Source organism: Diabrotica undecimpunctata, chromosome 5 (assembly GCF_040954645.1).
Source record: "Diabrotica undecimpunctata isolate CICGRU chromosome 5, icDiaUnde3, whole genome shotgun sequence".
Lineage (NCBI taxonomy): Eukaryota > Metazoa > Arthropoda > Insecta > Coleoptera > Chrysomelidae > Diabrotica > Diabrotica undecimpunctata.
The window spans coordinates 150,992,227-151,020,210 of record NC_092807.1 but is presented as its reverse complement, the minus strand read 5'-3'; the positions used below and the strand labels follow the sequence as shown (position 1 = coordinate 151,020,210).

Sequence of the window (27,984 nt, the reverse complement as noted above, 5' to 3'; positions counted from 1 at the left end):
CATAAAATCAACATTTCCCATTCTTCTTCTTAATTGTGGTAAGCAATAATATAATATGTGTAATATAATATAAAATATAATCATATGTGCATAAGAGATAATAGATCTGCTCAGGCAGGATCATCTCTATCTGGTCTGACAGTGAAGCAGCGCTAGGGCTTTGAAAGCGCGCAAAATCAGCTCTAAGTTCAGTTAACTTGATATGGGTACCGGGAAACACAGGCGTGGAAGGGAAAGAACGAGCTGACGCTGACTTTGGCAATTGGACATAAATAAGGAGATTTTGTTATATATAAAAACATATAAAAACCATTAAAAGGAAGAAAAATCTGCTAATAATGTCATGTTATCCTTGATCAATTAGAATAAGTAATGATCAGTTATTAGATATACTCCTATGTAGTACCTAATACCTTTAAAAGTACTAACTTCCAACTTTCTGCTTTTGTATAAAAAATAATAGTCACTACTATGGCAATTCTATCAAAGTGTTAAACTTTTTTGATACAATCGATGTATTTATAAAAAGAAAATAAACTTAACATATAACAGCATTTTATTTTTTGAAAATAATAAGAGTGTAATAAAAACCGGGATATACCACTATACAATACTAAAATAATTCGTTTTATACTAATTAAAAAGCGTATGTGTACAAAATATATTATAAAATTGATTGGTTCTAAAATATTTCTTGGCTCTAAAATATAATGTCTTCTTCAATGCATTTTCCATCGACAAAAAGCTGATGCACAACGCCTTCTTTCTTCTGAGTCGTCTCAGCCCTTATTGTCGCAGGTGTATTACCCATTATAAAACTCATTTCTGTTCCATTGGTCACGAAGTTACTCTCGGCCTCTACCTGCTCACCATTGACGTAAATATTTAATGTTTGCTTTTCTGAAACAAAGTAAACTGTTAGACCTTTATACTATGCTTCTCTAACAAACTACACTTGCTAAATAACATCTTGTATCAGAAAAGATACCGCATTAGGTAGTGATTCAGTTATTTCTCAACGTACATATATATAAAAAATGTTTGTTATTTCCTCTGTGTGTATTTAGAAGGAGGGAATGGCATTAGGTAACCATTTTGCCACAAATATCTGTTATTTCTTGACCGGTTTAGTTTTTGGTATAAAAATAGGGATACAAAAATAACGCATCTTTGATACATCAATGATGCGTTATTGACTTTTTTCAATTTCACATGCAACTATGCATTTATATATTTTTTGCGTCACTGCAAGAAAGGTAGTCCAATTAATACAAAAAAACAGACTATTATCACCTTTTATTGATAACTTGGATACATATAAATAAAATGAACTTAATCATGGAGTTTACATTTGGAATATAAATTTCTTAATGGACTGAAACAAAAAAAAATCTCTTATTACTAGTATGGCTACAATATATTCTAACATAATTGAAAAGAGATCCTAGTTTCTACAAAATTGTCATGTTATGTTCTGTATTTTCCATTTTTTTCGTATGTCTGTTTTATCAACAATTTGGTTTGATTTCTGCTTTTTCAATAAAAACAATAAAAAAACCGCTTTTTTTCTTTCAAAACAAACATTGATGACAAATAAAAAATACGTTAGCCTAAAAAAAAGGTTATTACTGCACCAAAGGCAAAAAGATTCCAAAAATTTATGATCGCGAGTATATATATATATATATATATATATATATATATATATATATATATATATATATATATATATATATATATATATTGAAATGATATTGTTTAAAAAAATTAATTTATAAGTTATATACTAGATAATTTTAGATATAACAAGTATTTGGTTATTTTAAGAAGTTATATACTAGAGAATTTAATAAAAATATATTTATGTGAGGGCATTTTTAAGAAATTAGCATATAATAATTGTAAAAAGTTGTATTTTAATGTTGTAAATATATTTAAGTGAGCCATGTGCATAGGCAACCAACTATACATATGTGAGTGACAGACAGATATACTTACTCTCCAAGTGACATTTTAAATAATTAGGAATATAAAGTGGGGTTATAATAATAATGTTAGTTTAAAATGTTTAATTTATATATATTTACTGATTTAAGTGTTTATTCTGATCTGAAAAGCCTAAATGTCAACAAAATTATCAATAGAACATTAACGAATTCTCCAGAATGCAGAATTTGACCTTTGTTTATGTTGGAACATTCTGGAATAATGATTATGTCGGTGGATCGAACAGATACTTTTTTCGAGAACATCCATATAGAAGAAATAGAACTAAATAGAACATGATTTCTTACCAGATGGTTCTGGAACATCCGAAAAGATATAAATACCCGTGATTTGGATTCAAGATGGCCAGTTTATTATGAAAGTTAGTAGAAGATAGACTCATTTAGTTAGTGAAGTCAATTGTTCAGAATTTTCAAGACAGTCAATCAGTTACAAATAGTCCAATTGTTTAATATAGTGAGTTAAATGAAGATTAAAAATTATGCACATTTATAATTATACACAAATAAATGATTGGAGATTAGTATAAATCAACTTATAATAATTGGATATTGGTATATTGAAAAGAAGAATAAATATAAATGCTGTTTTGCTGGTTTGCTTAGTGGTTTATAAATGCTGGTGAAAAAAAATATATCTTAAATTTGTAGAAGCTGATAATTGGAAAAAGTAATTTCACAAAAACAAGGATAACCGAAGTACGAAGACATTCAGTGGTGATTAGAATCTATATAGTGGAAAACAGTTAATTTAGGCATTCAGTGAAAGAAAGGTACAAAATTTTGTTAATATAATTTAGTTAGTGTCATAACAGTTTCAATTTTGAAGATAGTTTGTTTAAATTTTACATTGTCTATAGAATTTAATTAGTTTTATAAGAATATCAATTTAAAGATAGTTTATTTTAAATTTACATTGGCTAGGTTAGATATATATATATATATATATATATATATATATATATATATATATATATATATATATATATATATATATATATATGTGTGTTTCATAATAGTTATAATAAAGATAATTTAAAAAAGTACTTACAAACTAATTCTTTGAGAACCGCGATAAAAACCCTATATTATTAAAAATACTCATTGCTCATCATTCAAACAAACAATACATCATAACAATATATATATATATATATATATATATATATATATATATATATATATATATATATATATATATATATATATATAAATGTTTTTGATGGGTTGGAGTCAATAAAAGGGGATATTGGTTAACTATTTAATATCTCGAGCTTTCAATTGTGTTTACAATTCTTATCAAGAGCTGCTAAAAAAGACAAAATATCTTACAAAGTTGAACTATAAAGAAAAACATTTTTTGTTAACTCACCAAATAAAATTAGTTTCGTTAATAAAAATTGCTGCAAATACATGTCAAAAAGAATTAATACTAAAATGCCCTTATCTAATAAATTCTTCCCTGAAATTTTAATAATTTTGAAAACATTTTCTTAACAAAAAAAAAAAAAATTGAATTTATAAATAGTTTAAAGTAGCAACCAATTACAAATAAGCCTCAATGTCATAAATACCAACTTAAAATGTTTACCTTTGACAATTATATTGTCAAAAATAAAATTTCGTTTAAAAATTCTTTTTTGTTTAGTAACAAAAAAGAAGAAGATTTATTCACCATTGATAGATGTCTGAAAAAATGTAACAGATATATGGAAAATTAAATAAAAATGTGATATTTTTCAAGTTTTATATATAAATTATAAAGAAATAATATAATTATAAATTTTGCTTAGGTTTTGAATTTCTGATCTTTTGTTTAAACTATTATCACTTTTGCTAATACAAACCATTTCCAAAAAAGTCCTTTTGAATTTATTACTTTCACTACATAAAATTTTAATGTTATCAAAATCCATAATATGGTCTTTATCGATTACATGCTCTGCCAAAGCACAAGATGGTTTTTTAATACTGCAATCACTTTTGTGAGAAATAATGCGATTTGAAAGATTTCTTCCGGTTTCACCAACATAGTCAGATTCACACTGAGTACAACTAATGCTGTATACTACATTCGTTTTTTCAAATTTGTCTATAGGATATTTAGTTTTGGAATATAAAGATGAAATATTTTTGATGTTCTTTGTTGCTATTTTTATATTGTCAATAACCTTTAGTGTTTGTATTCATTTAGGTGTTAATGATGGTATAAAAGTTAGTGAATGATAATAGATGTTCCGATTGTTAGATATGCAAAAAATGGTGTTAAGTTATTTATATTAACAATATTAGAAAAAAGCATCCTATGTAGCATATATGGATGATAAGAGTTTTCAATTAAAATATTTTTTAACAATTGAAGATCTTCACGTAGATAATCTGGATGAGAAAGTTTTAAAACACGTTCTTTTAATCCTGTTATAAGGTTCATTTTCATCTTATTTGGATGATGAGAGTAATAGCTTATAAATCTATTACTACATATGGGTTTTCTGAACCATCTGGTTTTCAACATATTGTCTGTACCTCTTACAATTCTCATGTCAAGGAATGGTAGAGAATTATCTACCTCTTCCTCAACTGTAAATTGTATATGTTGATTATGATTGTTGAAAATGTTGACTGTTTCATGAATTTTGTGTTTAGGGCCAAAACTAAATCATCTACATATCTTTTAACAAAAGGAATGAAAAAAGTACAATTGTTAATACAATCACTGATAACATCATCCATGACATAGCTACTTAGAATGGGTGAAAGACTAGATATCATAGGACTACCAAAAATTTGTTTATAAAAGACACCATTAAATATAAAAATATTAGAATCAAAAACAAAGTTGATAAGTGTTTTGAAAGAAGAAAGAGAGGACGACCACGGAGAAGTTGACGCAACGATATTGATGAAGCAATGGCGACAAGAGACAGAAGAGGCAACTGCATATGACAGAAAAAGATGAAAATTGGGGCGGAGAAGCGGCGACAGCCGTAATCAATCCGTTATTAAAAAAAACGTTTTAAATAATTTGGAAAACGATTTCCTGAGTTGAAATCGAAACGTCAACTTTTAATTACAATTAATTGTGGCTTAATCCCATATAACCACTTTTCTTTTAAGTTCTATAACTTTTTAGGTTGTACTACTACAATCTTTTATCATTCGTGGAGTTGCCTAACGGCTTTCCTTACTAACTAACTAACTACAATCTTTTCGATCGTGAAAATTAGCGCTTATTAAATAAATTACTATTTTACATCAACCGTACTAAAAATGCGGTGATTTAAATACACTTCTAAAGATCCAATTCGTTTCTTGTTGATTTTCTTTTACGTCGAAACAGCTGAGGATCTTTAGTAATTTGATAATATTTCAACATATACTTTTTTCTTAAATTATTTTTCTCTACGGGACAAACGTTTGTTATCTTGGCCCCAAAGTTCATTGAACTTTAAATTGAGGTATAAACATGTACCTAGTTTCTTGTAATTTTTTTCGCTTACCTTAAACTGAACACAAAATATCATAAAAAGTAAAATAACTGAAGCAAGACATTATTTGTAAACCGAGCGTGTTTTCTGCAACTGTAATATTTAACAACTTAAATGTTCTGTTAGTAAAATGTTACTTGACTACGAAACGGAAATGTTTTAAGAAAACAAATTACTTTAATGTAAGACTAATAGTCGTGTTATTATATTTAAGGAAGTTATTTAATAAACTCATCTTCCGGTAAAGCGAATGACAGCCAACGTGCAAAATCTTTAAATGTTACAATTAAAACGCAAACAGTAAGGTATACATTATCACTTATTCAGGTTTAACTAATTGAGTCTATCTGTGGAAAAATCATCGGATTCATAAAAATTTTATACGGCTATTTGAAAGTTCTAAAAGATATATATTATGAGGGGTAGCTTATGACAAATCCGTGAAAAGTGAATTTGCAGTATTTATTAAATGTTAATAACTTTGTTTCTGCATAATATCATGTAATAAAACAATTTGAAATGACTAAAAAAGACCGAAAAAAGAACTTCCTATGAGTAATGGGGACCAAGAGAGCTTTTTCTCTTAAAAACATATTACCATTGTTTATTAACATTGAGGCCTGAAAATTGGATAGATTATAAGTGAAGATCTAGATTTTATGATTCAATTTATAGATGGCATATAAAAATAGAAGGCTAGAAGAATATAAAATACCGCTACGTTAACGTAGAGGGGAGAAATTTCCGAGCTTCGTTTTTGTTTTTAGAATGAAAAAGAAAAACTGGTCTACTTTCACATCCAGGAAAAATAAATAAATAAATTATTTTTTTCCACAAAAAAGTTAAATTTGATAATAAATATGTATATTTATAAATTAAGGTATATTAATTATAAATTAGTACTCCAAATAGGTTTATTTAATTAAAATATGAAACGACTTATTTTTTAAGTTTAAGAAGTTTTCACACTCTGAATAAATTGTCTTAAAATACATTTTAGCACAGTTCTTATTATTTTACCGGTATATACCATCAATAAAGTCAATCATACATTTTTTTAACTATATTTTCAGTGAGTCGACTTACTTACAGAGTCGGAGTGACAAAAAATATCAAAGTTTTTATATATTATATTTTTATAGATTATCAATGCTTATAAGCTTTTTTCAAACGGTTTTTTAATAACAATTTTGATAAAATGTTGAAATTTGTTTAATGTAGGTATTTTAAAAAGCTAGTACACATAGACGACATGATTGAGAGGTCAGGTGGTTTATCTCGGAAGCAACTTGGTTTTTGTAAAGGGAAAAGCACGATTGATGCAATCGTAAGTGTACTCGAAGCACTACACGACTCTGCTGTTGTTCGATGTTAGGAATGCATTCAATACACTGCAGTGGAACGAGATAATGAAGGCAATGGAGGAGAGAGAATGTCCTGGTTACCTGATGAATGTGGTGGCGGAGTATCTGTTCGACAGAAGGATTATGGTGGAGAAGGGCACGATCGTCGACGTGGCGGCCAGTGTCCCCCAGGGATCTGTTTTGGGCCCGACGCAATGGAACCTGGCATGTGACGGGTTTATGAACTGTGAATACGGAGAGGGTACGCATTCGCGGATGTTCTCGCTGTACTGGTAGTGGCTCGGGATAAGCCAGATCTCAAATACCGGATTCGTCGTAAAGAAATGGATGACGCAGATGCGGCAGAGAAAACCGAAGGGGGGAAAAGGAAAAGGCAAAGTGTGAAACTACAATGTGCGGGGGCATGTCTAACATCCAAGAAACACGCAAAGTACCTAAGAGTGACATTGCACCAGAATAGAAAATGGGGGGAGCACGTGCGAGAGGTGCCCCGGATGGCTACGAATAGTGCGGCTGCATTAGGAAGGGTGATACCTAACATTGGGGGGGGGCCAAATCTGAAAGGAGGAGTGCCTTACAAGGTGTTATGCAGCCTATCGTCCTCTATGCGGCACCAGTCTGGACCGGAGAAATAGAGATAACGGCATATAGGAGGCTCATGACACGAGTGGACAGAACAAGTATGTTGCGAGTGGCATGAGCCTACAAGACTGTGTCTACGGCAGCCTTGTCGACCATCAGTAGATGTGCTCCATTGAATGTTTTGGCAGTGGAAAGAAAAGAGCTCTATGAGATAAGAGACCCAAATCTTACTATGGCCGAGAAGAGACAGGAAAGGGAAAGGCCAATTAAAAGATGGCAAGAAGAATGGAACAACACGGAGGATGTTTTAGAGGAAGATATTGGGTGGACTGTGATCACAGGCGACTGGATTATTTCCTAATGCAGGTGCTCACAGGAGACGGGTGTTTAAGGGCCTAGCCCTCTAGAACTCGGACACTGTGACATATACAATGTTAGAGTGCAACAGATGGGTAGTAAAAATGAACAGAATGGAAAGAGAGACTGGTGTAAATTTTGTTACAGTAAGAGCAATGATTGAGAGAATGATTGAAAATAAAGTAGGTTGGACAAGTGTACCCAACTATATCCATGCAGTGATCAAGAAAAAATAAGAGAAAGATAGACAGCTGGACCAACAGCAAAGGTAAGAGGATAAGAAGTTGGAGTTAAAGGTAGAAAAGTGAGTCAGACTATATGAGTTAGACTGTGTGAGTTTAACTGTGTGAGTCAGACTGTGGGGAAGGAGAAAATGCCCATCTGGGCCGTACTAGGAGCGATGAGTATCTTCCACGCGCTACCTGGAACGAGACAGGGAGTCTCTTTGCTGACAGTCTGTAAATGAATGAAGGTAGTGCTTCGGAAGTGATGCCTGCCTTACAGCGGCCATTCCACTTCCGGATCGCTGGATGACAGAGGATGGTCTGGTTTAGCAGGTAGGCGTACGGCGTAGACTCGGCGACCGGAGGGTATTTTAAAGTACCTCGGGAACTATCGCCGGGAGTACGAAGAACGAATACTGCACTAAGGTCAGTCAGGCAGCGTCCTGGACTTAGATGTCTTTTGAAGATTCAATTGGTTATATATTTTAACTTAAAAACACATAAATTAAATCAATTTTTAATATTTACAACTTTAATTTGAACTGATTTTCTCTAAAATATATAAGAAACATAAGCAAACAAATGTTTTACTTTTTATGATTGTTAAAAAAAAACAAAGCAAAATCAGTTGTACCTCTGAAAAAAAGTCAGTTATACGTCATAAACATTTTAGACTCTTCAAAACCTGTATTAGATTTTTACGTGAAATGGATGATATTTAACAGATAGACGGCATACCAGATTTAGTAGGGGATGAGGTTAACATACTTATCCCGTAAAAACATTGATATTGCGATTAATTTTCAATAAATATATGTGTAGAGATTTACAATCCGGCACCTTTTTAAGGTGAATAATAAAAATATTTGAAATATTTATAAAAATGTTTTTATTAAAAAAGAAATAAATAGAAAGACAATAAAAATCAATTTGCGTAAAATAATACAGTTAATTTGTTGTTTAGAACCGTCCGTTTACATTTAAGAAAGCACCATATTCCGGTTTTCCTGTCCCAATAGGACCTCCGTAATGCCTTCCGTACTGTCCTGTGACATCAACATTCCAGTTCTTTCCCTGAGCTATATTGTACTTTCCACCGGCAGCCAGATCAGTACCCCAACCTGGAGTTCTGTTTGCCCCAACAAAGGCTGATGAACCACTTGGGTTATGAGTGTAGTCTACACGGCCGCCAAATGTATCGGGTTTAATACCATGTGATCCCCAAGCTTTTGATGCACCATAAGAGCCGTCAAATTGGTGATTACTATTGCTGTAGATAGTACCTTTTTGGCCAAGAGAAAAACCATTTGAGTTTGCTCCCCATGTGAGATCCCTGTAAGCGGAAAATTAATAGTAAATATTTCTACACTGGAATTCAATAAAGTCGAATTAGATTTGAATAATGGAACCATATTTTAAATGTTACGTTTTATCAGCCGTTTAGAAGATGACGAGATATTTTACAGAAGATTAGCAGAAAGAAAACTGTTTATGGGTGGTCTATATTTTTTCAATACTATACTATTCTGTAATATAGTATCTACATTAAGCTTAGAATTGATATTTCCCTAGGGTATTCCTCTAGGAGAGTAAAGCCCGGTTACTGACAGGCCCTCTACCACTTCTTTCTAAAACTTAAAGATACTTTCTGAAAATGAGTAAAACAGATATTACTCCCATTTCATCTTCTTACTAGCTACTTGAGGCCGCTAATAAGATGGATCAAAAGATAGCTAACTTGTGCAATCTGTTTTTTCTATATGCGAAAGTAAAAAAGATATGACAGAACACATACCATGCGACTGCTCTCTAAACGGAATAAGTTCGGAAGAAGAAAAAGAAATAATGATAGCTATTAGATATTTATACCAAAGAACTAAAAATCGAAAATACTTGTATAAAAAAAAAATAAATAAATAAAAATGGATAATAGATCTTAAATCAAAATGAAATTTTGAAAGATTAAAAATATATTTTGAATAGCTCATAAATCACAACAACAAGAATATAGGGCTACTAATGATAAAATGCTATTAAAAGAATATATTTAAACCTGCAACTAAACAAAGATTATTATTTCAGAAACGAAACATTATAGGAAATTTAAACATTTTCCCGGGAAGATGTAAATTTGATATAATTTTCTAAAATGCAAGAACGTGAAAGAGCAAAAGAACAATTTTAGAATATTTAAAACATATCAATAATGATGTTTTATAAAAACTATCTAGAGATCTAAAATATAATAAGAAAATGTCAATATGGGTTCAGATGGAGGAGGAACATCCACAACGTTAACATAAGAAGATTTATGCTACAAGAAACATGAGCTGAGAGTTACCAATATGGAAATCTTACGATGGTTCTATTTGTAGACTTGCAAAACTTTTATGTAATTAATCAACCAGGACTTACAACAGCCGCAAAACATTTGGAAATAGGCAGAACAATTATTAAAGCTGTAAAACTGTGTAAGATGTTGCACTTGCTGATAATATAGCAGCACTAGGAACAGCAAACAGTGAAAAAAATCTAGAACGTAAGAAATGGCTTAAGACAGGTAGAGAAGAATACTTGGAAGGGTATAGGAGGAGAAAGAAAGTCAAATCCTGTATAAATAAAAAAGAGATGGATTGATGAATTTATAGAAGAGTCGGAAGTAAATAGCAAGAAAAATGCAAAGCACAAGAAAATACCAACAGTTAAGATTGATGCCAAAATATGAGAGAGACCTTACAAAGATTGATTATAAAAAGGAAATCGAAATATGAGGATTTTTTTACATGTCATAAGAAATATAAAGCAAGAGTAAACAGTAGGCCTAGACGCAATCCCAAACGAGCTAATAAAACAAGGCTTAGAAGAACTGCAATTAAAAAGATTCGACCTAATAATAAGGATTTGAAAAGAAGAAAGAATACCCGAAGAATGGAAAACAACAACTTCCTCAAAGGTAAGGAGTTTACTCAGAATACTAAACTGAAAATTTACTCAGCAGCAATTAGACCAGTAATCACATATGGTGCCAAGTAATGTGCCTGACGCAGAAAGATAAATACAGATTCGAGAAAGAAAAATCATGGACTACGAAGTAACTGATAAACTACGAAGTAAGAAAACTTTTAAAAGGAGAAGACATCGTGGATTTATCAAGGCACAGCAGATAGATGGCACATCTAGTAAGAAGAAACCCAGAAGCAGTTATCTAGAAAATCACCAAATGGAGACCTGTATCAGGCAGACCACGAGGAAGACCGAAGACGAGATAAGAAAACCAGATATTGGCGGACCTTAAGAATATGGAAGTTAGAGAATGGAACACCATAAGCAAATCCCCGGAAAGAATGGAGAAATTTGTAGAAGACGCCAAGCCCCACAACTAATTGTAAAACCAAAATTTTAATGTGCTAAATGTTAATGATAATAGCAATACTGGAGAAGTAGGAAATATATAGAACAAACAGTAAACCGGAGAAAGCACGAAAAAATATATGGATTTGTGATAATACGAAAATACAGCAACAATGTAAAAATGTCTAAGGACAATAATGGCTTGAAATCTATGCTTATAGCCTAAAATAGGCTAAAAAAACCTACCATAATAAACGTAATATAATTTCAGAGATTACAGTGCCTAGAGGATATGCAAAGTATGCCAGAGGAAGGTTACCAAAAAATCTTACAAGTAGTTTGATAGGTGGAAAGCAAAGAACAGGCCAAACGAGAATAAGTTAAAAAACTAAACGGAGACGGAGAGTGATTTAAAGAGATTGAGTATCAAACAGAAATGAAATGGCTTAAGTAGAGTTAGAAAAATGTTTGTTGTGAAATTGCAAGGACATCATAAGTATAACAATAAGCCATAGGCCAACGAGACATGTGAACCTATATGCATACCTATATATATGCAAATAATATACTTATATACGAATCTTATGAAAGTATTGATCTAATTGTTTTACACAATTAAACAAAAAAGACCGTCATTAAATAAAAATAAAAGGGAAAGAGAATAACGGAAAAATATAACTATAACAACAATAGTTTGGTACATTATTCATATTTTATAATTTTCTTACCGTCTCTCCCTCTGCAAAGGAAGTAAAACAAATTGTTGACCATCTTCATCTACAAAACTTTCAATTGGTAAAGCAGCAGTTGCTACAATAAAACAACACAAAGTGACAACTTGTTTCATTGTTATAGTAATCATATTTCAGGAAAATAATGAACTGATGCCTACTGTTTCGTCTTAACAGTATTTATATTGATCCACTGTTGTGTAATTCACAGTTTTCTTGGGTGTATAAAAATAAATTTGTATTATAAACACCGAGATAAGGGAATTCATATATAATATTAGCTTTTATTTCGCGTATACTAAATATTTACTATTCGTAATCTTAAATCTGTTGGGAATTGCTTGTTTTTAATAGCATAAAAGAACACTAGTTATCAGCGTTTTAATGATTAAGGAAAAGGTTTCTTTTAGGGCTATTTTGGAGAAGATGACCTTGAACGAGTAATATATTTAACGTTCTGTGTATTCAGTTATCTAAAATATACATTTTTGTAATTGTTTAGTTCCTAATAAACGACAACAACGTTATGCTAATTAGGCCGTTTTATTTTTATCCGGTGTGTGTTAATTTAGGCTATGAAATAAATAACCAAAAAAAAAAAAGTTTATTTTCTTTTGAAAATCATTTTGTGACCCCTGCAGCTCTTTAACGCCACCCTTAGGGGGTAGCGACCTACATTTTGGGAACCACTGAAGTAGAGAAAAGCGAGTGGTGTATTGTTAGAAGTATTCCAATGAAACTGAAAGCGGAATCATCATAAGATCAGTGTGCGGATCCTTGTTCTAATCTCACACACATAAGATCTTCTTCTTAAAGTGCCTATCCGTTCCGGATGTTGGCGATCATCACGGCTATCTTTACTTTGTTTATTGCAGCGCGGAACAGTTCAGTGGTAGTCGTGTTACACCACTTTCGTAAATTTTGAAGCCAGGAAATGCGTCTTCTTCCCGGTCCTCTCTTACCATTTACTTTCCCTTGGAGAATCAGCTGGAGAAGGCCGTAACGTTCTTGATTTCTCATTACATGTCCTAGATATTCCAACTTTTTAGTTTTGACGGTCATGAGAATTTCACATTCTTTCCCCATTCTACGCAGGACCTCCACATTAGTAACTCTGTCAACCCAGGATATACGTAAAATGCGCCTATAACACCACATTTCGAAAGCTTCGAGCCGATTCATAGATGCAACAGTCAGTGTCCATGATTCCATTCCGTAGAGCAGAACTGTGAATATGTAGCAGTTCAATAGACGGCATTTTGTTTTTAATGATATGTCTCGAGTGTTGAAAATGGTTCTCATTCTAACGAATGCTGCTTTTGCTTTTATTATTCGCTGTTTAATTTCTGTTGAGTGGTCCCATTGGCTATTTAAATTGGTGCCTAGATATGTATATTGCTCGACTCTTTCGATATTCTGTTGGTTGATTGTAAGTTGAGCGTTTAGTATTGGTTTTTTACTTATTGTCATAAATTTGGTTTTCTTTAGGTTAAGAGCTAGTCCGTATCTGTTGCTGACTTCTGTTATGCGATTTGTTAATATCTGTAAGTCATTCAGATTATCGGCAGAAACTATAGTGTCATCTGCATATCTAATGTTATTCAACCATTCACCGTTTATTAGTATTCCTTTCGCACAACCGTCTAAAGCTTCCTTAAATACCCATTCAGAATAAATATTGAACAACAATGGAGACAAAATACAGCCCTGTCGTACTCCACGTTCTATTGCAATTTTATCAGTTAACTGGTCTTCTATTTTGATTTTGGCCGTTTCATTGTAGTAAATGTTTCTGATAATTCTGATTTTCTGATAAAGATCTTTGTTGTCAATTCCAATTTCTTGCATTAGAGTCATTAATTTGTCATATTTTACTCTGTCAAATGCCTTCTGGTAATCTATAAAGCATACGTATATGTCACAATTTACATCCCTGCATCTCTGAAATAGCACCTGTACAGCAAAAAGGGCCTCCCGTGTTCCCAGAGCATCACGAATCCGAATTGTGTTCTTGTTAGTTGTTCCTCACATTTTGTATATACACATAAGATGAGTTGAAATATTTTTTCTTCGATTGAGAAAAACTGCTACTAAATTAATAAGCACGAGAGATAAATGACTTAATAAAACAAGCGAATCACTGCCTTAATATGTTACAAATTATATTAGTTAAATTCACGAGAAAATAGAAAATAGAGACAAATTTATTTTTATGTGTAGTTTTTGTTTCGAAATATGTGTCTAGACTAGTATTTTTAATACTTTTACATTGAATACTTTATTTATTTGTTTTTATTTATTTATTTCACAACAAACACATTTTACAGAAAAAAATGTAATTACAAGTATGAATTTTACATGCACAGATATAGAAATATACAGTACGTTAAGCTTTGGCTTAGATATTGCAAATTACATAACGCGCTAAAATCGGCAACATTGCCTCGTATAAGGTAATTGTAATTCCCCGATCCCCTTCGACACCTTAGACTCCTAAACAGAAAACGAGAAAACGAAAACCATTTAGTAACACATAACAACGCAAGGGATATGCATCTCCGACCGTCGATTTTTGTTTTACTTATGTCTACCCGGTTCATTTCTTATAACATAAACACAATAAAAATACAATGACCATTACAAAGCGGTGCATTTGTATCGGTTTTTAATAATGTGAACAATTTTTTGTGGTTGAATTAAAAATAAAATCATAAAGCAAAAAATATACTATTATTGAAAATAAAAAATAATTCCTAATAAAATAAGAAATATTTCTGTATGCCCTACAAAAATGATTCAAATATTTGACCTCCTACGGCTGAACAGTATTCCAATCTGTTATAAAAACTTCTGCGAACAGATGTAAGAGTTTCTGCTGTAATAGAACTGGAGACTTCTCTTATTCGGTTTTTTAATTCATGCAAATTTTGGGCTCTAGACTGAGGAGGATCGTAGATGATGCTTTTTAAATGTCCCCAAAAAAAGAAGTACATGGGTGAAAGATCTAGAGATCGCGCAGGCCACTTATTATCGCCTGTTCCACTGATAACTCAATTCGGCAAAGTATTGTTTAAGTAACGTATGGTCCTAAAGTTTTGGGAAAATTTTCAAAAGCATATAACGCTGACCGCAATAATCTTATATTTTTATTAAATTATTCAACAATTTAACTTAACTATCCTTATTATAAATCAAAATTCAAATGACAGACAAGGGACCATTATTTTCGATTTGCCTAATAATTCCCCTGACACGTTGCATCATCCTTTGGACGACCTCGGCGTCAATTTCTCTAATTTTTTGTGAGATAAAGCCAGCCTCAGAAATTGCACACCATACTAAAATTTTGTCCTCAAATTTTTTCTTACTTTTGAATTTTATTTCATCGGGTACATTTTCGTAATCGTTCGTGTAAAACCCATCGTTACCCTTCATCTCAGAGTTGGACAAAGTAAAATATTTTTCATCGTCCATCACGATCAACTTGTTGACGAAATGCACTCGCCTTAACGCGCGGCAACATCTCGGAATTCTCTCTAATTGATCCTCTGTGTATTTTGGAGCTTTCCTTCTTTTCCGGTAGATAATATTGTTACTCGATAGGGTCCTGTATACTGTAGTCTTTCCAACATGAAATCTTCTGGCCAGTTTTCGCTGTGAGACCCCAATTTTGTTCTTAGCTGCTTCAATCAGTCTTGCCTCTCTTATATGGTTCAAAATCCGCGGTCGGTCACTTTACGCAAGTTAACACATGGTATCCCTTCTTCACATTCTCTGATTGTGCGATAAATTGTCGATTTGCTTATGTTTTGATCTCGATAAATATTAACAATATCTCGTTTCGACATTCGCCCAACCATATTATAAACACCTCGACGAATATCAATTTTATAAGACGTTTTGCAGAGCACAAACCAAAATATTCTGCTTTGTTTATTAAATGTCAATAACTGATAACATTTCAATTCCATGGCCTTCTTTGTTAAATGCATTTTGCTTCTCAATTAGACCAGGTGAAATTTTTCCCAAAACTTTAGGACCTCCCACTCCTAATTATTCGAGCGTTGTGAACTGAACAGCCATCTTGATGGAACCAAACATTCTTCACATTTACATCAGGAAGATTAAGAATAGCGGGAAGAACATGATTCTGCAATAAATCGAGGTATACTATACTATTCAATTTGCCCTCAATAAAAAATGGACCTATTATGTGGTCTCCTAAAATGCCAGTCCAGATGTTAACTTTTTGCGGACGTTGACTTCGGCAAACAACACTTCTGTGCTGGTTCCCGCGCACAATACCTCGTAATGGAAGGATTGTGTCTCTCTACTAACGAAACAGAAGATTCATCACTAAATAAAATGTTTTTAATAGCATTGGGTTCATCATTAGCCTTCGTTATTAAAGTTTAACAAAACTCCATTCTTCGAAAGTAGTCGTCTGGATAAAGCTGCTGCGTTTTCGAATATTTAAAATTCTGTTAACCGTGCTTTTTCCATACTTGCGTTTCGGTAACATTGCTAACATCTAACTAATCTCTAGCAACGCTTCTACTTGAACGTGCCGAATCTACCTCGATTGGTGCACAAATTTGTGTGTCCCGGTATTCTCTTTCCTCATCTTTTTCTGGCGACACTTCTTGACTTCTTGACATTTTCTGCAATTTTTGAGGCAATAACATCTCAAAAAACAAAATAAATCTACACACTGTTGTCTAGAATTACCACCATAAAACCATTTTATTACTTGAACCTTTTGACATGTTGTTTACAAAAATAATTTAAAAATTTAGGCTCTTATTGGCTTTAAAAAACCACTGTATAATGACAAATTATTGGCGACGGGGCAACGGAAGTTCGTGGAAAGTCGATGGCGCGCAGTGTTGCCATTTATAGTGTGTATAGTTAATTTAAAACTTAACATACTGTATATAAAGACACACACATACACATGTAGATAAAGACACCTATTATATCTCGGTGTATCTATGCCAGATATACCCACTAAGATATAGTGGTTGAAGTAGGTAGAAAGCTAGAATTAATGGTTTTGGTGTTAGTGTTGAAGATATCTATGTTGCTATTTTTTAGTATTATATTGCACTGCCTCATTATGCTGTTTATGGGCGAGCAATCTATCTCACAAATACAAAACAGCCCTCTATGACTTAACCTTAAGTTAATTTTAGGTACAAAGAACTTTATGTTGTTAATGAAGAATAACTCTTCATATTTTAAATTATTCACGACAACATATGCAAACAACATTGCATTCTCCGTCTCTGTTCTAGTGTTAGAAATTTAAAAGTTTCAAGCATACTTCTGTAATACACCAAGTAAGGATAAGAGTTATATTTTCTAACATATAGGTATCTTTATAGATCCATTCCATTTATCTGAAACCAATTAGATACTAAATTTAAGTCTAATTGTAAAAGTTGGCAATCACATTAATTTTCTTCAACTCTAAACATCTTAAAATCATCTGCAAACATTAAGCAAGACGAAGATTTGAGATATCTAGAAAGATCATTTATAAAGCAAGCAAATAAGAGTGGTTCTAGGTGAGGTCCTCCTGACGTTACCAAACATGCCTCTGAGAAAGAATTACCAACTCTAACTTGCTGGCTATTATCTGTTAGATATGTTTTCAGAAATAGACTTGACTAGAATGGGGAGAAGTTAAGGCCGGATTCACAGGCCCAGTTATTTATCGTATTTACCGTGTTCTGTAGTAAAGTGTTTGTGGTGGACGTGACCTTCCCACCAAGAGCAGTCAACAAAACCATGATAGCCTTGATGATCGCCAACATCCGGACAGGATAAGGCACTGAAGAAGAAGAAGTGACCTTTCCATGACAGAATAATATTATGTCGTCATTATATATCCCATATTATACAATATACAGGATCATTTATGAATGAACTTAAATCGTTTATACTAAGGAGAAATAGTGTGCTGCTTATAACAAACCCTTGTGGGACAACGTTTTTGGTTATGTGATGTATGGATGTTTTGCCGTTAGTAATTACTTTAAAAGATCGATATGTAAAAAAGAGTTTTAGAAAACAATATATACTGCACTTAGTTTGTTTATTATCACAGAAATCGGTATAGAATAGGTCAAGGGAGATTGCAATTACTTCGTTTTTGTTGGATAGCGCATTTTATCGGCATGTATTATTGTTTGTTGACTAGGAATAGCTTCTTCAGTTATGCTAGTTGTGTCGCTAGGAGTAGAAAGTTCTGAGTGTGTTCGTCCCCTCGTTTTAAAGTTAATTGTTTCAGCTTTAAAAAAATTTGCAACATTACTGTATCTTTATTAATAAAAAGGTAATAAAAATCAAAAATTAAAAAATTCACTAAAAAGTGGCGAGGTAATTTGTTTATAATATTATTCTGAAATTCACAAGATTATGATGCTTTTAATAAGATAAATAATAAACTATCTATGGAACATGGAAACCAAAGACATATACCATACACATTTAAGATACCTGGAAAGAAAGAAACTAAAACATATTATTCATGGAAGTAATATGTAAGCAATAAATCTAAAAAAAACCCTTTTTCTTAATCATTAAAACGCTGATAACTAGTGTTCTTTTAGAAACAAGTAATTCTCAGCAGATTTATGATTACGAATAGTAAATATTTAATGTACACAATATAACAGCTAATGTTTTATATGAATTTCCTTATCACGGTGTTTATAACACAAATTTATTTTTATACACCCAAGAAAACTGTGAATTACAATCGAATGCGACAATGTATCAATATAAATACTGCTGAGACGAAACAGTAGACATCAGTTCAGTATATTCTTGAAATATGAGTACTACAACAATGAAACAAATTATTGTCTGTTTGAGTTGTTTAATTGTAGCAACTGCTGCTTTACCAATTGAAAGTTTTGTAGATGAAGATGGTCAACAATTTGTATTAGTTCCTTTGCATAGGGAGAGACGGTAAGAGCATTGATTATATTTCCTATTTTATTTATTATTATACACTTCAATATTATTCGAATGCGAGTATATATTGTTATTCTTTGTTTATTCAATTCTCGTTCATGGTTTCTAATTTTTTAATAGTAAATAGTACAGAAAATTTTCTCTATCGTTGTTGCTAATGGTGCTTTTCATCTGTTTTCCAATACATCCTTCTAGATATTATATGTGTTCAATATTTTGGCACTTGTTCTTATATCCATATCCTCTTTATTAATTTAAAATTTCATATTTGCAGAGCAAAACTTTGCACTCGCATAGTGTCTATTCTAGCGTTTCTTTTTTTCCTCCTCATATAGGAAGAACAGTTCTCATTGTTTGGCTACCTCATCTTGTTGAAACAATACCTCAGATAGTTGTAGCTAGTGAGAAGGCCAGTTGACAATAATATTTAACTCATTTCCAGCAAGCATAGGTTTTGGGCGATAGTAGTGTGAATAACCTGTGAAAAAACAGGCCCTATTTTACAGAGAAAAACTCTAGGAAAGTCAGTGGCAGATATAGATATTTGCCTTGGAAGGGGAACTTCCAACTTGGAAGGAGAGAACTTGCAATCAAACACCAACCATGAGACATAAAAAGGATAACCCAAACCACACAAAAGACATAAATAATAGGTTTTCTTTAATTTTTGATCTTCTTGCAGGGGGAGGATTTTCCTATTTTCCCTCCGTGTATCCGCCCCTAAGGAGAGTAGAACTTGTTTTAATTTAATTTTGTTAATAGGGAAAGTATATTATAGAATGGTATTGTATATAAAAAATATAGAGATTCTATTGTCTTTCTACTTTTCTGCTATAAAATATTCTAAATGGCTGTCTCGAAATTGTCTTATTCTAATCTATTTTACTTTATTAAATTTCAAGATAAAATTCTTTACCAACAATTTTCCATTTGCAGGGATCTAACATGGGGAGCAAACCCAAATGGTTTCTCTCTTGGCCAAAAAGGAACTATCTACAGCAATGGTAATCACCAGTTTGACGGCTCGTACGGTGCATCAAAAGCTTGGGGATCACATGGTATTAAACCCGATACATTTGGCGGCCGTGTAGACTATACTCATAACCCTAGTGGTTCATCAGCCTTTGTTGGAGCAAACAGAACTCCAGGTTGGGGTACTGATCTGGCTGCCGGTGGAAAGTACAATATAGCTCAGGGAAAGAACTGGAATGTTGATGTCACAGGACAGTACGGAAGGCATTACGGAGGTCCTATTGGGACAGGAAAACCGGAATATGGTGCTTTCTTAAATGTAAATGGACGGTTCTAAATAACAAATTAGCTGTATTTATTTTACATTAGTTTATTTTTATTCACCACCTATTTATTTTTTTTAATAAAAACATTTTTATAAATATTTCAAATATTTTTATCAATAACCTTACAAAGCTTCTTTTGTTAGAGGCTTTTTATTATTAATTATAGTCCCACTTTAGTCCCACCGTATAAATATATATATATATATATATATATATATATATATATATATATATATATATATATATATATATATATATATATATATATCTTTAAGGAATATGACCGTTTAATTTAATATAAAAAAATGTGCACTCGTAAGTGAATGGGATATTTTCGGTCAATTTGGAGATAAAAAAAAAGAGTTGTGCTGCTTTATCTTTTTATTGAATACGTTTCGCCCACTGTTCAATGGGCATCATCAGTTCTTCTAAAAGAATGGTATTAGCGATACATCTAATACAAAAAACAATTAAGTAAACGATCTTACCTTTAAAAGATCTGTAGCATTAAGATAATATTATGGTGAAGACACATCAAAAATTAATTTACTAAATAAATCAGCAAAAACACAGAATGCCGGAAGATTCCCAATTTAAGTAATTTTATATTAATTTGTTTTATAATTTAACTTTTAAAAACATTGATCGATTCTAAAATCTATCAAAAAAAATGTAATTGTTACTTTTGTTATTGTATTGTTAATTTTGAAATGTTATATTAACAACAGCAAGGCTAGGGATCTTGACTGTCATGATCATATCATGCAAAATAAAGTATTTGAAAGTTCGAATGTCAGAACTGACAATCAGATGGTGAGATTGAAGGAAAAGTTTTGTAGATGCTAACATAAATGTTATGATATAATAAAAGAAGTTGAAGAAGAAACCAATAATTTAAAAGTAGAATACGGAAGAATCAATTTTGTAGTATTAGTGCATGGTAAATTTGGCTTAAGTTGCTGATATCAATTCTCTTATTTAATGCATTAGGTTGTTTCAAAATATGACACATCTCCATAAACTGTCTCTTATTAAGGTTACGTTCTCTACAGAGAATTCTAACACCATCAAAATTCACAGTATGTTTGGTGTTGATTGTATGTTCTGCAAGGGCACAAGTATGTTTAGAAAGTTTAATGTCACTACGATGTGAAGTAAGGCGTCCTTTAAGGGAACGGCCAGTTTGACCAATATAACATGCATCACATTCAGAACAGGGTATGTGATAGACTACATTCACTTGTTCCAAAAAGGAAAGAGGTGTTTGTTTTAATTTTAGAAAACAAGTTCCTGACAGTCTTAGAATTATTGATAGCAATCTTAACCGGGATATTGTTCTGTTTGTACAATTTAATAAGCTTTTCAGTAACATATGCGAAATAGGGTAGTGAAGAGTAATGGGTGGTGGAAGTTGCAATGTTAGGAGAAAGTAGAGTATTGTTGTTCATAATACTATTAGAAATCATTCTGTTGATCGCCATTAGGTAAATCATCAATAGAAGACCCAAAACTTGTTGAAAAAAGGTATTTATTTATGAGAGATGTAGGGTAAGAATTGTCAGATAGTATACTTCTGAGTAACAAAAGAGAATCCCTTTTGTTATCAGGATGTGTTAACCTATGTAGCCTACAGCTGAGTGCTTTTATAAGATTTATTTTGTATTTGAACGGATGGCAAGAATGATAGTTAAGGAACCTATTACTAGCCATAGGTTTCCTGTACCCACTTGTAGTTAGTGTATTGTCATTATTTCTAAAGACACGCATGTCTAAGAAAGGAATACTATTGTTAGAAGGATCCTCAAGTTCATAAGTAAACTGTAAGTGAGGATCAAAATCATTAAAAATCGATAAGGTAGACTCTACTTTCTCAAAGGGTAAGGCTAACAAAAGGTCATCAACATACCGTTTAACAAAAGGGATATGGAAATCTATAAGACCCAAACATTCAGATATCAAGTCATCAAGGACAAAGTTAACAAGGATGGGAGATATGGATGAACCCATTGGTGTACCAAAAATTTGTAAGTAATATTTATCATTGAAAACCAAAAAATTAGTGTCAAACACTAATTGCAAAAGCTCTGCAAATACGTCCCAGGAAACGGGGGAGTTTGGTTGGATAGTGTTCCAATCATTCCTTAAAGAAGTGAGAACACTAGAAAAAGGAAGGTTAGTGAAAAGTGATACTACATCAAAGCTCACCAAAATGTAATTAAGTGGTAGTTTAAAATTGTTAATAATAGCACTAAATTGAAAAGAATCAAAAATATATACCCTTGCAGAACATGCAGTCAACACCAAACATACTGTGAATTTTGATGGTGTTAGAATTCTCTGTAGAGAACGTAACCTTAATAAGAGACAGTTTATGGAGATGTGTCATATTTTGAAACAACCTAATGCATTAAATAAGAGAACTGATATCAGCAACTTAAGCCAAATTTACCATGCACTAATACTACAAAATTGATTCTTCCGTATTCTACTTTTAAATTATTGGTTTCTTCTTCAACTTCTTTTATTATATCATAACATTTATGTTAGCATCTACAAAACTTTTCCTTCAATCTCACCATCTGATTGTCAGTTCTGACATTCGAACTTTCAAATACTTTATTTTGCATGATATGATCATGACAGTCAAGATCCCTAGCCTTGCCGTTGTTAATATAACATTTCAAAATTGACAATTACATTTTTTTGATAGATTTTAGAATCCATCAATGTTTTTAAAAGTTAAATTATAAAACAAATTAATATAAAATTACTTAAATTGGGAATCTTCCGGCATTCTGTGTTTTTGCTGATTTATTTAGTAAATTAATTTTTTATGTGTCTTCACCATAATATTATCTTAATGCTACAGATCTTTTAAAGGTAAGATCGTTTACTTAATTGTTTTTTATATTAGATGTATCGCTAATACCATTCTTTTAGAAGAACTGATGATGCCCATTGAACAGTGGGCGAAACGTATTCAATAAAAAGATAAAGTAGCACAACTCTTTTCTTTTTTTATCTCCAAATTGACCGAAAATATCCCATTCACTTACGAGTGCACATTTTTATATATATATATATATATATATATATATATATATATATATATATATATATATATAAATATATATATATATATATATATATATATATAAATTTTTTGAGGATATAGTGACGTTATGCTGTTCTATTTACTGTACTTTTTCTTGTGCTGTAATAATACTAGAAGCCTTCTTGCAGATTTATTGCCTGCTGCATTGTGATCAACTGAAGTTTTTTCATACCTTCTTTTCTTCTGCTAATGTGTCCAAAGTATTTATATTAATCTTAAGTTCATACTACATTTTAATAGATAATTACATAATTCTTACTGCTCTGTATTATTTATTAATTTGTACTTACCAAACACTATTCTGTATCTCTTTCCGTCGGCGATAACAGCCCAGCTCCTAATAGATTGGGACTGTTTTTCTGTAAATTTTTCTAAAGATTTTCCATCTACTAACAAACTATAAGAAAAGGCAAAGTGTGGTATTGGATCTACTTTTAACAGACATTTGGCTTCTTGTTTTCCTATATAAAATTCCTCATCGCCGACTAGTTTAAACATCCAATCTCTTCTAACGATTTCCTATAAATATACAAATATATAATTACAAATAAAGGGATCAATCATCTTTAATCTTAAAAATTTTTTACTTAGACAAAGAAAAATTGTACCTATATCATTTAGTCTTATTTTCGTCGTTTAATAAAATTTTTCAAAAGAAATGGAACATGATTTTTGCGGTCTGCAAAGTTAAATATGGCGCTTCATAAGAGGTCAAAAAACAGAGGTAAAGGACCCAATAGAACCAAAACACATAGAAAAGGATACGTGGATTGACTACCTGAAAACGCTCTATTCAGAGAAAGAACAAACGACGCAAGAACGGGAAACACCAGGGATAGGGTGTTTTAATTATATACCTTTTATAAATTTAACAACTTTTGTTGAATAATCATATTAAAAATATACTTACATTTCCATCGACTCGTATGACCCGTTTTCCACTTGTTGTACCATGTTCAAACTCTACCGTATGAACACCATCTAATAGTGGCACACTCCAGTACGCCACTAGATCGCTTCTATCTATAGAATCCGCTTTTTCCAGTGACAGACTAGTGGATAACATTTTGGCAACTTAACCTCGAAATTCTATGTTCATTTATCTGAAAAATAAGGTAATTTTCATATAGTTTTTAACTACCCACCACTTAAGAAAGGCAAGCCAACCTATTCACGGTGGGTCCTTAACCATGAGATTTTTCGTCTTCCTTTTGATCCCTTTCCCTCTATTTTACACTACATAATCACCTGGAGGAGGATGTATTATCTTACTCCTCTTATTTTTTTGATTTCTCTTCAAAGTTCAAGTTTCACTTCTGTACAATAATATAGAGTAAAGGTAGTTATTCGTATCCTCAGTTATAAATTAAGATTTCTGTTATTAACAATTTATCACATTTTGATAAATCCAGTTCTTGCCACTTCGACGCGCATGTTAATCTCTGTGATTTACACCACCAACACACTCAAATTACGCCCAAATTACAATAAACGACACACCGTTAGAAATAATGGAGAAAGTATACTACATAGCTTGCAATATTAAAGAGACCTGTGATCATAGCTACGAAATAAGCTCGTATTGAAAATGTCAAAAGCAACTCTGCAAATCTGCTTGAGTATCAATATATGTATAAACATTTTTAGATGTTAGGTCTTTATTAGTCATACAAAATATGCCATAAAGCAGTTATTGAAATGTGCTGCTACCGACGTATGTTAAGAGTATCATATAGACTTGGATCAATGTGGTCACCAAAATCACAAGACGATAATGCATATTTAGCAGATAATAGATATACTATAAATGAAGTGAATAAACAAGTAAACAAGGCAGCCAAAATATCGGTATACTCAAGGGATTTTATAAAGGGGAACAAATGTATGAGCGAGAGCAAAATCCAAATATATAAAGCATATGTAAGGCCAGTACTAACATACGCAGAGGAAACAAAATCTAAAACATTACTTAGGAAAAACTTTATGGGAAGGTTATTCACAAGAATAATAACGAATAGTCTGGAAACAAAATTAGATTTTTACCCACTTAGGGAACGAGCAGATTTTAGGCAAAACTCTGGTACTAACGACTACCTCCATTGCATAAAAAGGATTATAGAAAAATCCATCGAATACAACCGACCATTGGTCCTGGCTTTCGTAGACCTTTGTAAAACATTCGATATGATAGAAATTAAGAGCGTAAGGAGAACGTTGGAGGAAAGATGTACAGATTATTGGTACTCCAAACTGAGCGCGAACGCCGCCTGTAACGAAGTTGGTTTGAATATAAATTTTGTAATGACACAATTCATGACAAATCTGGTAACAAGCGAAAATATAAGTAGGATTAGTTCATAAATATAAATACTTAGAACATGAAATTCAAATTTCATGCACTATCATCACGAGCAGAAGAAGCAGAGGCAGATAACCGACGAGATGCGCGATGGATACACAACGTCAAAAGAATCGCTGAAAATTGGCCGCAGGAAGCTCAAAATCGACAAAACCGAAAAGATTAGGAAAGGCCTATGTTCAATTTTGAACGCAGAAAGCTGGATAATGACTGAAATAAAAATGTTAAGGACCATAAGAGGAATTTCTCTCTTATGAGATAAACAAGAAATGATGATCATCATCATCATTCTGGCTTTACAACTCTACGTGGGTCCTAGCCTCCTCAAGAATTTCTCTCCAGTCGCCCCTATCCATCACCCTCCTCCGCAAAGCACGTATATTTATATTTCTTCATCGATGCTATTAAGGAACCTTGTTCTGGATCTTTTTCTTCTTCTGTGACAAATTTGTCTATAAAGGAGCGTTTTCCTAGCTGGGTCATTTTGTTCAATCCGCATTACATGCCCCATCCACCTCAGTATCTTAATATGTTTTGCGATATCTGGTTCCTTGTATATTTTATAAAGTTTAAAGTTGTATTGCTTTCTTCACACTTCATTGTAATTCACCGCCGCATAGTTTCGCCTACAGTAATTTTCTTTCGAAACATCCTAACATGTTTTCATTACTTTTTGTTAAAGTCCAGGTCTCTAAATGATATGTTAAAACTGGTCGTATTATTGTTTTGCAGAGTTTTGAAGTTTTCGATATCATTAAGGATTTAAAAAGGAGATTGAGCCAAAATAGCATATGTTGGCCGTACAAATTCTGCGGTTTATCTTTGCGGTAGTATTATTGTCAGTGTTAATAAGCGCTCCCAGGTATACAGATTCGTTCACTGCTTCGAGGACGTCGTTTTCTATAACAAGTGGACGTAGGACTTGTGGTTGCGTGCTTATTTTCATATACTTCGTTTGGTTAATGTTTATTATTTAACCCACTTTTGTAGCTGATTCTTTTAATGCTACATACGCTTCTCGTACATCGTTTTCCGTTCTCCCAACAATATTGATAACATTAGCATAGGAAATAATTTGCACTGATTTATTATAAATTGAACCAGTGATTGTGGTGTGTGACATACGTGCTACTTTTTTCAAAGCCAGATTGAACAGTATACATGAGAGAGGTTCTTGCTGGCGCAGCCCGTTATTTTGTTTTAAAACGTTCAGACAGTTCCTCCTGGATTCGTACTGAAGGAATGAGGATAAATTCTAGAGAATCGAGAGTCTAGGTTTTTTTGAGTTGCAGAATTCGACAAAATAGACCCAGGAAGTGAAATTGGCAAAACATATAAATCCAATACAAAAGGATTTGCATCAACATCACAAAAGCTGGGATAATAGAATAAACAGGACCATGTCATACAAGAAGAAGATTCAAACTTACTAATAGTATAGAATAGAATAGAATAGAAATATGCTTTATTGTCACTGAAAATTGTACAATTTTATGTACAAAGCTTAGAAAAGTAAAAAAACTAATAACAATAATAATTTAAATTTACTAAAATTAGATAAATCGTCAATATCACAGAATAAAACATAATAAAATTAAATATACAATCCATTGCAACTAACAAAGATTAATTTGAATCTATTCAAAAAGTGAATTGTCGTATACAACTCTAGTCTAACCTATTAAAAAATTGTTTCAACTACAATTAATAATATCTTACTTAAATAGCCTGAAAATTTCAATAAATAGGGCACCTAAAGAACTGAAATAAGAAATGAAAACAATAATTATACCAGAAATATGTTTTATAAACCTGACCTATATTTTGCAATCGTTAAAATCTGGAAAATTCGATAAAAGAATACTAAAACCTTAAGTATATTTGCGTGAATATGTCCCATTCATCTTTTTTATGATTTCCAAAAATTTCGTGTTGTTTATTTTTGAAGACTAACGAAATAAAATCACGAAGCCAAGTTAAGAAATGTAAATATGTAAAAAATCAATACTTACAAGCCAAAATTATTATTTGTTTTCGCAAGTTTAAAGGTACCGAAAAGTAAATTTGTCTTACCTCTTATCTTTCACATTTCACTTTACGAGAATAACTAAATCGATTTTGATTTCGT

General features: G+C 32.0%; 3 protein-coding genes across 3 annotated transcripts; 1 reads left to right on the top strand and 2 right to left on the bottom strand.

Moving 5' to 3' along the window:
• Positions 1-538: 538 nt before the first annotated feature.
• Positions 539-27,984, bottom strand: LOC140441993 (fas apoptotic inhibitory molecule 1). The gene is made up of 4 exons (XM_072533016.1): positions 27,930-27,984; positions 24,408-24,600; positions 23,788-24,016; positions 539-900 (listed from the first exon to the last, which is right to left on the bottom strand). Exons 2-4 carry the CDS (start codon positions 24,561-24,563, stop codon positions 701-703), a joined length of 585 nt encoding a protein of 194 aa, XP_072389117.1. The 5' UTR covers positions 24,564-24,600; positions 27,930-27,984; the 3' UTR covers positions 539-700.
• On the bottom strand, positions 8,894-12,272 carry LOC140441995 (uncharacterized). Its single transcript, XM_072533018.1, has 2 exons — positions 12,101-12,272; positions 8,894-9,354 (listed from the first exon to the last, which is right to left on the bottom strand). The coding sequence occupies exons 1-2, from the start codon at positions 12,232-12,234 to the stop codon at positions 8,982-8,984; spliced, it is 507 nt and encodes a 168-aa protein (XP_072389119.1). The 5' UTR covers positions 12,235-12,272; the 3' UTR covers positions 8,894-8,981.
• Positions 18,910-20,480, top strand: LOC140441994 (uncharacterized). Its single transcript, XM_072533017.1, has 2 exons — positions 18,910-19,078; positions 20,021-20,480. Exons 1-2 carry the CDS (start codon positions 18,942-18,944, stop codon positions 20,391-20,393), a joined length of 510 nt encoding a protein of 169 aa, XP_072389118.1. The 5' UTR covers positions 18,910-18,941; the 3' UTR covers positions 20,394-20,480.

Excerpts from the sequence above, each read along its gene's own strand:
- LOC140441995 (XM_072533018.1), bottom strand. The coding sequence starts at position 12,234 with ATGATTACTATAACAATGAAACAAGTTGTCACTTTGTGTTGTTTTATT. Across the intron at positions 9,355-12,100 it reads CCTTTGCAGAGGGAGAGACG|GGATCTCACATGGGGAGCAA; the intron begins GTAAGAAAATTA and ends TTCCGCTTACAG.
- LOC140441994 (XM_072533017.1), top strand. The coding sequence starts at position 18,942 with ATGAGTACTACAACAATGAAACAAATTATTGTCTGTTTGAGTTGTTTA. Across the intron at positions 19,079-20,020 it reads CCTTTGCATAGGGAGAGACG|GGATCTAACATGGGGAGCAA; the intron begins GTAAGAGCATTG and ends TTCCATTTGCAG.
- LOC140441993 (XM_072533016.1), bottom strand. The coding sequence starts at position 24,563 with ATGTTATCCACTAGTCTGTCACTGGAAAAAGCGGATTCTATAGATAGA. Across the intron at positions 24,017-24,407 it reads TCATACGAGTCGATGGAAAT|GAAATCGTTAGAAGAGATTG; the intron begins GTAAGTATATTT and ends GTATATTTATAG. Across the intron at positions 901-23,787 it reads GAGATACAGAATAGTGTTTG|AAAAGCAAACATTAAATATT; the intron begins GTAAGTACAAAT and ends ACTTTGTTTCAG.